The sequence below is a fragment of the Glycine soja genome, chromosome 1 (genome assembly GCF_004193775.1).
Source record: "Glycine soja cultivar W05 chromosome 1, ASM419377v2, whole genome shotgun sequence".
NCBI lineage: Eukaryota > Viridiplantae > Streptophyta > Magnoliopsida > Fabales > Fabaceae > Glycine > Glycine soja.
The window spans coordinates 37,425,098-37,437,872 of record NC_041002.1 but is presented as its reverse complement, the minus strand read 5'-3'; the positions used below and the strand labels follow the sequence as shown (position 1 = coordinate 37,437,872).

The 12,775-nt window shown below is 30.4% G+C and overlaps 1 protein-coding gene across 2 annotated transcripts; it reads left to right on the top strand.

The window, feature by feature from the left end:
- The first annotated feature begins 6,482 nt into the window (after positions 1-6,482).
- LOC114415476 lies at positions 6,483-9,333 on the top strand. Of its 2 annotated transcripts, none has more exons than XM_028380180.1 (7): positions 6,483-6,619; positions 7,344-7,436; positions 7,788-7,907; positions 8,050-8,128; positions 8,438-8,524; positions 8,728-8,790; positions 9,016-9,333. In XM_028380180.1, exons 2-7 carry the CDS (start codon positions 7,381-7,383, stop codon positions 9,091-9,093), a joined length of 483 nt encoding a protein of 160 aa, XP_028235981.1. In that variant the 5' UTR covers positions 6,483-6,619; positions 7,344-7,380; the 3' UTR covers positions 9,094-9,333. The 2 variants fall into 2 exon arrangements, with proteins under 2 accessions (XP_028235981.1, XP_028235990.1); XM_028380189.1 differs by lacking the exon at positions 6,483-6,619 and adding an exon at positions 6,720-6,750.
- Positions 9,334-12,775: the final 3,442 nt, after the last annotated feature.

Here is a 12,775-nt window from a genome sequence, read left to right as displayed (position 1 = left end):
TTTTACCCGGATATGTTTAATTCTATATTTAATAAAATTAAATTATCTAATAATAATAATAGATAATATTTTTTTGTATCTTTCGCATGGGTTGGTTTTCAAAATAAAAAATATAAAAATTGAAATAAGGTAGTCACGTGATCCAACTGTCGTATATTTCTTCTTTCTTCCAGATATATTGTGATCAAGGGAGGGATGTCGTTTTTGTTTATACTTTAAGTTTTAAATGCTCCCTGTTTATTTTTAATCAAATTCTCAGTGATACCTTGAATTAAAAATATAAGTGTATGATTTAATTTATGTGCTATAAATTATTCACTAAAATGGCTCCCACAAAGAATAAGATAAGAAGGATTCAGTCACGTGACCATTTTATTCCATTCTTTTTATATTATAAAAATATTATAATATACTGTTAGATTAATTTTTATCAATGATCAAGATTTTGTGTAAGTGTATGTAAGTCTTTACACTGGTACACAATAATCATCAATGCAAGAAAAGTAACATGTAATTAAAAAAAATAAACATAGATAATAATAAAGTTTGTTTTACAAAATAATATATAATATTAATTTGATAATTAAATTATAATTTTGGTGTCTCCACTTTAAACCAAGATATTTAATTACTGCACATTAGACGGTTAATATAACATTTATGTGACAAGAGATTAAATAAGATGAAAAATAAAAAAATCTTAATAATAATTAAACCAATAATATATACAATGACAATACATTAAAGGATTATATCACTTGTTTTATTTGGTAAATTTTATAAACAATACTTTCTATGCATGATGACGTCAACCGTTATTAATTTTTAAGAATTGAACCCATGACATGTTATACAATGACAAGGAATTAAAGAATTATACCACTTGTTTTGTTTGGTAAATTTTATAAACAATACTTTCTATATCATGATGTTAAGAGTCATTAATTTTTTTGAACTATAAAAATTTACAAATTAAACAATTTTATTTAATATATAATTCTATTTTTTTTATGGGTAAATAATCAAATTTGTCTTCTAAAATGTGACACGGCAATAAATTAGTGAAAGATAAAAAGTAAAAATTATATCTATGTAAAAAATATGATAAATTAGTTTTATTTATGAAATCATTTTATTATTAAATTATAATGTTCAATTACCAATTTGACAATAAGTTATATTTTTAGAGGACTAATTTGACATTAAAGTTAAAAGTCTAGAGATTAATCTATAATTATCAAAACAAGTGGTACAGTGGTTTAATGTAAAAAAAAAGTAATATAGTAATTGTGAAAAAAGATGGAAAGTAATAATGATAGTAATTATTATTATAAACTTTGATAGTGACAATTTATCACTATTATTTTATATATTTGTGACAATTCATTATCATCACTATTATGTATAATTATTAGGGACAAATTATTTTATCACAATAAAGGTTAATTTTAGTGACATTCAAAAATAGTTACTAGTACATCAGTGACTTGAGTACTAGTGACAATTAAAATATTGTTACAAGATTTTTATAGTGACGAATTTATAACTTTTAGTAATGAATATTACTATCATAAAAACTAGTTTTTTTTTCTTGTTGTGGGGTTAAATCACACGTTATGCCATGATAATTATTTGTAATTTATGTGTTTTCTGTTTTGATACGTATTTATGTTCGATTAATTAGCATTGAATTCGGGAGCTACATTTTCACAAGTTATTTTTATTGTGTCTCGATTATATATAACTGGACATTTTTATTCTTGTATTGTTCTAGTGATGTATGAGAAGAAGGGGTGAAAGGGAAAAAGAAAGGAATGCAATGGTCAGAATCTTGTTGATTTTGCACACGGGTTGGAAGAATATGATGACAACTTCTTGGTTGACCTTGTTCTTTGATTAAGTTCTTAAAGGATGTCCTAACTAGCCTACATGAGTAAGTGATATAATGCCTTTCCAATTAACTTATTTATTTTCTTGTTAATACCTTTATCCAACCTATACCTTTGTGTGTTCTACAACTTAAATTTTATGCTCTTTTTCACTTTATATAAGAATTTATTTTTTAAAAAAATCACCACTCTTAAAGATAAGCCTCAATCAAACTATTATTTGTTTTGTTGATTATCTTAACCAAATCAAACATTAATGTTATCTCCACCTAAATCTCTATTAAAGTCTAATATAGTTTTTGTGGTTTTCTTCTCAATGGACAATTGTTCCTTCCTCCAGAAAGAATAAGTTTTACATTGCAATTAAGCCAATTGCAATGTAAAAACCCTAATATTGGTTACTACATAGTTTTCCCATCTCAATGTTGCTTCAATAGTCTCTTTTATAAATTTAAGAGATTATATTTTTCATCTCACCAGAAGCATAAACAATTAGCTAAAAAGTAAGACCACATTGCTTTACTGATGTCTGGAAAGTAGAGGAGGTGGAAGAGAAAATTGTGCCATGTATGGAGAGGTTGCAGCTGGTTCTAGTAATGAAAGTTTTTATATAATCTACAAAAACTTGCAATTGCTTAATGTAACAGAATACACCACCAATCAATTATATAAGTAGTTGCACTTCTTTGAATCTTTATGTCATAACATAAATTTAAGCTCTTCAAAATGGTAAAAGAGATTGATGGAAAAATTTAGTTTTTCAAGTATTAGCTACCCTATGTTCTAGTTATGAAATACATGTTTTATAATTGCCAAGAATGATCTCCTACAATGTTTCCTTTCTTTAATTAATGTAGATTCACATCTACCGATCCACTTATGCGATGAATTCTTGATTGTAGTTACAAGTATGAACTTTGTAGATAGGATATTTATTAATACCAATTCACAAGCATTTGACGTAATATTTCTTCTTGTACATTTCGAGAAGCTTAAGATAAAACTACTTATAAAGCATTTTCTTTGGTGGGAAAAATTTAACCTGAATTATTCAATGAAGTTTTGGTATATATTCATATTGGAATTTTAGGAGATCCTTATATAATATCAATAATTACCCGGAACACATTACGTTAGATTATCAAGAAGAGTTTTAGGAATACCTGAATTTACCATGATTGATAAAAAAAAAAAAAAACGCAGTAGAACCTAAATCCTTAGGTGATTTTTGATTCATGCGCTCTTCCTAAGATATATTATGGGGTGTTGTATAGACAACAAATAACCGGCTAATAGCGTAACCGATGACTTCATAATTCTTCCTCAATCAGAACCTTTTTATTCCTCAATAGGACCTTCGTAACTCTTCACATGGATGTGGAAAAGAGAAATTATGTGTGACGACTCGGTATATTGAAGACCATAACCTTCTTGTAGTGTGTTAATCTAATAAGGTTCCCATTATCCCCTAATGGGTCAACACTAACATCTATTCAATTAAGTTTATATCATCTGATTTAATTGTCTAACAGACTCACTTAATTTGATAACATAAAATAAAACTCACTAATGATAAATAACTAATATAATTGTCTTATAATATTAGTCCATATTAATTATTGGAATAAAAAAATCCAACGGTTCACTCACAAAACATTGTTTATGTGTAAATCTAAAGCATAAGAACACAACATAATGACTCAGATTAATTATATACACAAAGCCATCTGGTACAAATTTTTCAAGTGAAGAAGCAAATGAAGGCACTCAATCAAATGGTTGTTAGCAATGCCCTTACGACGATGATGGTTCCAACCTCTAAACATTGTCCAACGGAAGGAATACACCCCTCATCTAAGAAGTATAAAGGTGTTGGACACAGAAAATGGAAGATATATTCGACCAAGATTTGAGATCCATTTCAAAAGCATCATTTGAAATGGGAAATGAATCTCAGTTGCATGTCTCTCCCATTTAATTTCTACGTCTAACACCTTTATACTTCCTAGATGAGATGCACATTCCTTCGTTGAGGTAGAGTTTATCGTTTGGAACCAGAATCTTAGTCACACGTTACTTGGTACCATTTGATTGACGTCCTTTGTTTTCCTTTTCACTTAGAGTGTGTTTTGATGAGGAAATTTAAAATTCTGAGAAATTTTAAATCCTAAGAATTTCAAATACTTCAATTAAAATTATTTTATTTTCAAAATTTTGTGTTTGGATAAAAAAAATTAAAATTGTGAGGGTGAAAGAAAATGAATGCAAAGAGAAGAGAAGATATGGTTGGTGTGCTTCCAGAAAGAAGAATACTGATGCGGCATGGGAAGTCACGGGGGAATCGGGACACAGCAGCGTACACCATCACATCCGACCACAACATTCAAGCAACAACACAAGGCATGGCTCAGGCCCTCCGCACCTGCGAACACCTCCACCATGTGATGGGTAGCGACGACTGCTCTCCTGACTGAAAGGTGCAGTTCTACGTGTCCCCCTACACCCACACCCGACCGATGCTCCATGAGCTCAAATGATGTTTCTCTAAGAAAAGGATCATCAGCGTGAGAGAAGAGTCGCGAGTTCAAAAACAGGATTTCGAAAACTTTCGGGTGGAAGAGAGGATGAATGTTATAAAGGAAATACACGAAGATTTTGGAAGATTCTTCTATCAAGAAGAAAATTTCAATTTTTCACCTTTTAGAAGGAAATTGAAATTCCACATTTTTAGTTGTTTAAAATTCTGTTTTAAAATTTCAAAAATTTAAATTATTCTTAAAAAACATTCAAATAATGAATTGTAGGTTACAAAAATTTAAATTTTCTGATAAATTATTTTTTTCAGTAAAAATTCTCTATTGAAACATACTCTATATGTAACATATGAGTTAGTGTATATAATCCGCACTTTCCCCCAAAGCTTATTGGATTTTTCGTTTTTGGATGTGCAACTTTTTGTTTTGCTTCTCATGTAGTTATCTTTCTTTTATAGATTTCGGTTGAGAGCTTTCCATTTTGAGCCTCAGCATAAATGTTGATAAAGGGAAAGGAAATTAAACAAAAACATCGGAGAAATGAATACAAAATTATTTAGAAAAAATAAATGTGTGTATATAATCAATATAAATAAAGAAATTATATTTAAAAATAAATATTAATTTAACATTCAATGTAGTTAACATATTCTTTGTATAAATATATAAATGAATGGATCTTTTGTATACAATTATATCATTTTTATTGAATTAAGATTTTACATAATATTTTTTCAATGTATAACATGACATTGACATTGCTTTGTACATTTGCAGAATTTTAGATATTAAGGGTGTTCAAAATTGAACCAGTAAACATTCATGCCCATCCAAGAAAATTACAAATTGCTTATACTGAAAACCACAAAAACCAAAAATTTAAAAAATTACATATCTTTTGTGGATTGGTTTGGTTTTCCGATCTTGTTATAAAAAAATTAAACCAAACGAAATAAAATGCATATTATAATTACGTTGATTTTTGATTGTGATAATTAATAATAAGTATTAAATAATTTAGTACTTTTCATTTCCTTGATAATTTAGATGTATATTTTACTTTCTTATGTTAAAAAGGATATACATTGTAAAAAAAATAGTATTAAATATTAAGTGATGTACAAATTATTATTATATTACAAAAATACTTGGTAATATTATTTTATATTAATGATAACTAGAAGTGATGATAATAATTTTTAATTAAAACATGTTAAACAAAATTTAATAAAAATAAAATTCATTTTCAAAATTATATAGCATATATAATAATTATGTCAGTTTATGTGATAAATTTAAATTATGGTAATAAATTAAAAAAATTTGCAAAGCTAAACCAAACCAAATTATTGGTTTAATTTAGTTTAGATTTGATATTATATTTATATCAGACCAAACCAAATTGAGTCACATCTTTATGTTTTGAAATCAAACCAACCCGCAGGAAAACATCCCTGTTAGATATGATTGCTCACAAAGCCTTTGTTTTGGTGAGTAAAACTTTAACATAGTTTATTAGGTGGATTTCCAATATTCAAAATATACATATTTTCATTGCATTTGAATTTTCATTACCGGGTAGTTACAATAATTTTATCATAATTTTGAATTCATATTATCTATTAGTTAGTTTACTGGTATATGTTATCAATTTTGAATTTAAATAATAATAATAAAGATAATATAAATTATATTAAGATTATTAATATTAAAAATAATATTTTAATAATTAAATTTTATATTATTTTATATTTTAACAATATACATGATTAAAAAAATGTCTTGTAATTCAAGTATATATCTATGTATCAAATGTACCCTATAATGTTTTGTCAATTTCTAGTCTCTCATTAATTTTTATTAGTTAAAATCAATTTCAAATATAAAATAAATCAGACTAATTAAAAATGGAAAATGGAATAGACAAGGATAATTTTGAACAATCAAAATAAATAAATAAATACAAATTGATAAAAGAATTCAGAAAAACCAAAGATACTGACGAAAAACTTTGTGAATTATGAATGACTAAAAGTTATAAAAAATTTGAGAATTACAATTTAAAATCTGAAAAAGTTGAGGAAATGAAAACTTAATTATAGCAAAACTCTTTTTTTCATAATAGAGACATGCAAACTTGATGGTGTACGACTTCAGTGGGGAACGATTTCGAGAGCAATACTCTACGATTTTTAGGTACTCTTTTTCTTTTACCAACTTTTAGTAACTGAATCAATCAAGCCGTTGTTGAATTTCAATTCTGAAGCTTGTTTACTTTTCCTGCAACTTTGAACCCTCTTTTGATTAGGACCCCGTTCCGTTGACAGGTGCATTTGTTGCGTTCTGCAACGCTTCCTTGCCAGTATTTAGTTTGATTATTTTGCAATGCCACGTGATTTTGGTCTTTCTTTGATTTGGATTTCTCACTTTTTGTGGTTATTCCCTTCCGAGCTATGCGTGTTAATTATGATTCTAAGCACACGCAAGCTACGCATGTTTATTAATTTTGAATTTGGTAGACCATTTTATTAATATTCATGTGAATGGGATTATACACCGTGAATATAAGATATTTTAAAAAAGGAGATGGAATTATAATATGCTTTAGCAATTTTGACTAGTTAGTACCTTTTGATAAGGAAGATGGGATGCCATTATGATGTGCTCACTATCTGTTTGATAAAATGCTCCAGTTGAATCCTTTTGTATAAGATGTGGTTTTGGTGAGGTCGATAGTGTGCACTGTTAGAATTATTGTGTGCTTAATGTAATCAACTTAAGGAATTAGTTCCCTGAGCTAGTGATACGGAGTGAAGTATGACATTTTGACCAATTTGTTGGTTAGTACTTATCTGTGGATAAGAAGGTAGATAGTATTAATGTAACCAACACTTATATATAACTTTTATTTATGTTGCAGGGACCGGATAGTTTAACCTGCTGCACTTCTCTGTGAAATGGAAGATCCATCATTTTTCGATCGGATGATCAGTCATCTGAGAGCAACTTGCAAGTATGACTTCCTCCATATGATGCTTATTTGAAAATTTTAGCACAGCAACTGCCAGTGTCACTTTGCTGTAACTGATTGATTTTTATTAGTTATAGTATAAAACAATTAGTTATTTGACTGAAGATTGTTCCTTCATATCTATAAATCTATGGAAGCTAATTTCAAAACTTTGTATATTACTAATTAGGTTCAGTGGGGATTGACTATGGTAGCATAGTTTGCACAATTCATATGATAGCTGTGTCATAGTGTTTTTAACTTGTTATGGCACAGTGTTCCTTGGATTATACTTGGAGCAGTCTCACCTGATCTAATTCTTTTCTATTCTTGGAATTTTTGTGATAATGTAAGGTACTATACTGGTTATCCAAAGGACCTTGGACCATCACGGGTTATTCATTTTACCTCTGAGCGTGAGTTTGTTAAACTCCTTCACGAAGGTTTCCCTGTTGTTGTTGCATTTACCATCAGGTGATCTGGAGTCAGCTTCTGGATTCTCATTTTGTGCCCCCCTCCCCCCCCTACTTTGAATATCACTTTTGGTCTGAATGGAAAGGAAAAAGAAGATAAGTAAAAAGATTTTGGAATAACTACTTGCTATTTAATAATGCAGGGGGAACTACACACGGCATCTTGACAAAGTATTAGAAGAATCTGCTGCTGAGTTTTATCCAAATGTAAAATTTATGCGTGTAAGTTATTTTTCATCAATTTCCTCTTTTTAAATGTTGGTAGTCATATCAATAACATCACACATGATGAAGCATAGCACCTACTCCTCAAATAGAATCACAAAAAACAGAGACACTTGTCCTTATTAGTTTGCAATGTAGGAGTTTACTTTAGAGGAGTGTATGCACTAGGTCAACAATAAAATTAATATTTTATCATGTTCCTTTCTGTAATTTATTGCTTGGGAGTAATTTACTATTTCCTTAGGTTTTGGCTACTTATTTTCTATGTACTCTGTAACAGGGTTGTTGTTTTCTGGTGCTTTGTAGGTTGAATGTCCAAAATATCCTGGGTTTTGTATAACTCGGCAGAAAAAGGAGTATCCATTCATTGAGATATTTCACAGTCCAACACAAGTATGATATTCCTTGGTCCTTACCTGTTCAGTACAGTCTCATGATCTCATCACTTCACTGCCTATGCTGCTCATTGGAAGCAATAATAATAATAAATTTTGTTTTGATTTCATGTTTAAGACGTGGTTTTAGTTCATAGGTTAATCTTTTTAGTGACTAAAATCTTGTCTTTAATTTGAAACTTGTGTTATTTTTTTATGCAGGCAGCTAACCAGGGAAGGGTAGCTGATCCAAATATTACTAAATACAACGTGAAGGTCTTGCCTGTAAGTTATTTTGTTCTCCTTAGTCTTTGGAGCCTCTATTTCCGATAATGATTATTTGTATTTTGAACTTTCTCTCAAACTAATACACAACATATCTATACCTAGGTCTAGGTGGTAAAGCTAGTAATACTACATAAAAAAAAATGAACTTGCCTGACAACTATCTTTGCTTCCATTTTTGAAATATTGTAATTTTGTCCGATATTCATTTTTGTGTACTTGCAGTTCAACTACGATGTTAGTGCTTACGGTTTTAGAGAATTCTTCAAGCAACATGGTATACGGGCATCAGATCCAAAGTAGGTGGAAAGATTCTATCTCTAATACACTAAGTTCCGTACCTCATCATGCTACCTGTTTGAACAAAATGTAATTCTGTACATCTTCACAAATCAACAACTTGAGGACAGTTATATTTACCAGTAAGGTTGATGCCCAAACCTATAACTATGGTTTTGTAATTTTGTTCTCGTCATGGACATTTTTTGTTCTTTTCCTTTTGTTTAAGCATTTTCAATTACTCTATGTTAAAAAATTATCCAACTGCTAGAGTAGAATCTAGAAGCCGTTTCTCATCAAATCATATATTTAATTTCTGCCCCCTCATTCATTTACCAAACATTGAAAAGTATCCATTTAAAAAGGTGTGTTTGTTTAATTTAAAGAAGACAGGAATGAAGAACTATCAAAGACACAACAAAGCTCTAAAGAACTTGTAAATTTTAATGGGTTTGCTAAGGTTCACAATAATAGAAAATTAAAAGGATCTTGAAACATATGATTTTCATAAATAAGATAAACAATGTGTATCTTTCTTCATAGTGAGATTTTTCTCCAGTGTGCTTTGATTTCTTGAAAGATGAGAGAAATAAGATTTCACTTCTTTTGATTCTTCTTTATATTCTTTATCTGTTGTGATGGAGATTAAGGTTGAGAGAATACTTTAATGTCAGGACTAATACTTTATTTCACGTTAGTGAATATTAACCCTTTTATAACCACTACTTCCATCACATAATAATTGTCTTTAGAAATTGCTCCACTTAAGCCTCGAATCAATTTACAACTTTGTCCATAACAATTTATTATTTATTTATCAATCCGTAATAAGCTAGATGTGTATCACATGAGACATTAAATCTTATATTTTCTCACTTGACTCATGTAACATTATCCAACATCATGGATGAATAAATAAATAAATTAAACTTACGTTATGTGCATTGAAATGACTAAATTGTTTCATACATTGGACATATCATAATTTTATAATTAAGAATACGTACTAATCTCAATCATGCCAGTTTTACATCACTTAATCTAGATAATCTCTTCCATGTACCACAAATTAGTATTCTTAATATGAACATAATTAGAAGCACACAATGGTCCAACATATTGTCTTTATTTAAGAGGGTACATGCTTACATTACTCTAATATAAACATGCATCCAAACGTAGAGTACAAGTAATAAAAAACATATCATATATGAGTTCAAAATGCTAACAATCCAAAACAAAAGTAAACATTACACTTAACAATCCTTAATAACAATAATGTTCATATTTTCATCATGCTCAATAAATGTCTTGGGCGATAATCTCTTTGTCAAAGGATTAATTGTCATGAGATTTGTGCTAATATTTTGTATTGACACACTTTGTTTCTGAACTTCTTCTTTCACGACAAAGTATTTCAATTCCATATGTTTAACACTTTTAGAGTACTTTTCATTCTTAGAGAAAAATACTGTTGCAAAGTTATCACAATACATTTTCAGTGACTTGACAATACTGTCGACAATTCTAAGCCTGAAAATAAAATTCCGTAGCCAATTATTAGCTTGAATTGTAGCCTCAAAACATGTTACAAATTCAACTTTCATAATGGATGTAGAAACAACAGATTGCTTTGCACTCTTCCACGATATTGCTCCTCTATCTAAAAGAAATGCACAATCAAGGGTGGATTTCCTTGTATCCACACATCTAACAAAGTCTGAGTCTGAATACCCAATCACCTCAAGGTGATCAAACCTCTTATACGTAAGCATGTGATCCTTTGTTCCTTGTAAGTATCTTAGAACCTTCTTTGCAGCTTTCTAATGTTCCCTTGTCGGATTACTTTGATATCTTCTTAGCATTCCAGCTGTAAAGCTTATGTCTGGTCAAGTATAGATTTGAGCATACATAATACTCCCAACAATAGATGCATACGAAATTGCTTTCATTTATTTTTGTTCCAAATCTCTTAAGACATTGTGCGAGACTAAACTTGTCTCCTTACTGAATTGGAACATGTGATGTTGAGCAATTTTCCATCCTCAACTGCTCTAGCACTTTATTGACATATACTTTCTAGGACAAGCCTAACAATCCTTATGACCTGTTTCAAAATATTTCTATTCCTATCACATAGCTTGCCCCACCCATATCCTTCATTTCAAAATTACTAGATAGAAATTTGTTAATCTCATGAAGAAGACCAAGATCGTTAGTTGCAAGCAAGATGTCATCAACATACAAAATAAAAAATATAACCTCACCCTCATTAACCTTCAAATATATACATTGATCAACAATGTTTTCCTCAAACCCAAAGGAAGCAATGGCATCATTAAACTTCAAATACCTTTGGTGGAAGGCTTGCTTAAGTTTGTATATTGATTTCTTTAATTTGCACACCATGTGTTCATTTCCTTCAACTTAGAACCCCATTGGTTGGTCCATGTAAACATTTCCCTCTAAATCTCCATTAAGAAAGACAGATTTCACATCCATTTGATGTAGCTCTAAGTCATAATGGGCTACAAGTGTCATAATAATCCTGAAGGAATCCGTTAGTGAGACTAGTGAGAATGCCTCTTGTTAGTCGTCTTATACAACTAACTTTTGTATAGAAAGAATTTTCTAAAACTTGTATAGTTTCCCAATATATAGTTATTTTGTAGGAATTTGTATATAAATCTGGTTTTATTTGAATAACTGTCTTTAGAGTATATCCCATGTGATTTAATGATAAAATTTGCACAATTTAAGGTTAAAAGAGGCTAAAATCTTGAAGTGCTAAAAGGAGCAGTCACGCTCAACGGACCCTATGGGCTCAGTGCAGATCCTGGGCTAAGCGTAGCTTCAGTGTGCTTAGCGTGACAAGGGAATCTGGAAGAGCTCAAGAATCAAGGCCGCACGCTAAGCACGAGATTAGCTCGCTAAGTGAGACGTTTGTCTCTTGCCAGGCTCAACGTACGACTAACGCTAAGCCCAAATCCACTTACTCGTGCTAAGTGCGAGGGTGGCGCTAAGCGCGACATCGCGATTTCAGAGCCTATTTAAGCCTGAATTGTCAGAATTAGGGTACACCACACATACAAGAAGAATTTTGGAGACCAGAGCTGCATACTTTTGCACAAAATTCAAGATAGTGCTCTGGAGGCAGTAACTAAGCAAGGAAGCTAAGGTTCATCACTTTGAGAGATTAGAGAGTGTTTGAGTGATTGCGAGGTGCCAAGAAGAGGAGAAGGGATCCCCCTTCTTGTGTAAGCAACAATTGCTCTGTACTTTCTGTCTCATTTGCATTAGGGTTCCTTGTATGGCTGGCTAAACACCCTAGTTGGGGATTTCTAAGAAACAATTGAAGTAATTATCTTTAATATTAAATTAATTGTGTTTTGTGTGTTCAATGCTTCTTTCAATGCTTAATTATTGCATGCTCTTGGTATGATCATCCATTTGTGTGTACTGTTAGGTGACTTTAGCATTTGGAAATGTATTGTTGCCTTAGAACTTGATAGAAGCTGGACTAAATAACTACATTACCAAGGATGGATTGTGGGGTTTTAGTTTTATGAATATGTTGTGATGATAATGTTGTTTAAGTTAAGCCTAGTCTTACAAGAGGGATCTGCGGACGAAACTTAGGTTAAATTAGTCTAAACTTACGAGGGATCGAGGTTTAGTACTTTAGGCTACAACATAGAACACAAGA

Bases quoted from the DNA above. Each gene is read 5' to 3' on its own strand.
- LOC114415476 (XM_028380180.1), top strand. From the start codon at position 7,381: ATGGAAGATCCATCATTTTTCGATCGGATGATCAGTCATCTGAGAGCA. The intron at 7,908-8,049 runs GTGATCTGGAGT...TTAATAATGCAG, and splicing joins GTTGTTGCATTTACCATCAG to GGGGAACTACACACGGCATC. The intron at 8,525-8,727 runs GTATGATATTCC...TTTTTTATGCAG, and splicing joins TATTTCACAGTCCAACACAA to GCAGCTAACCAGGGAAGGGT.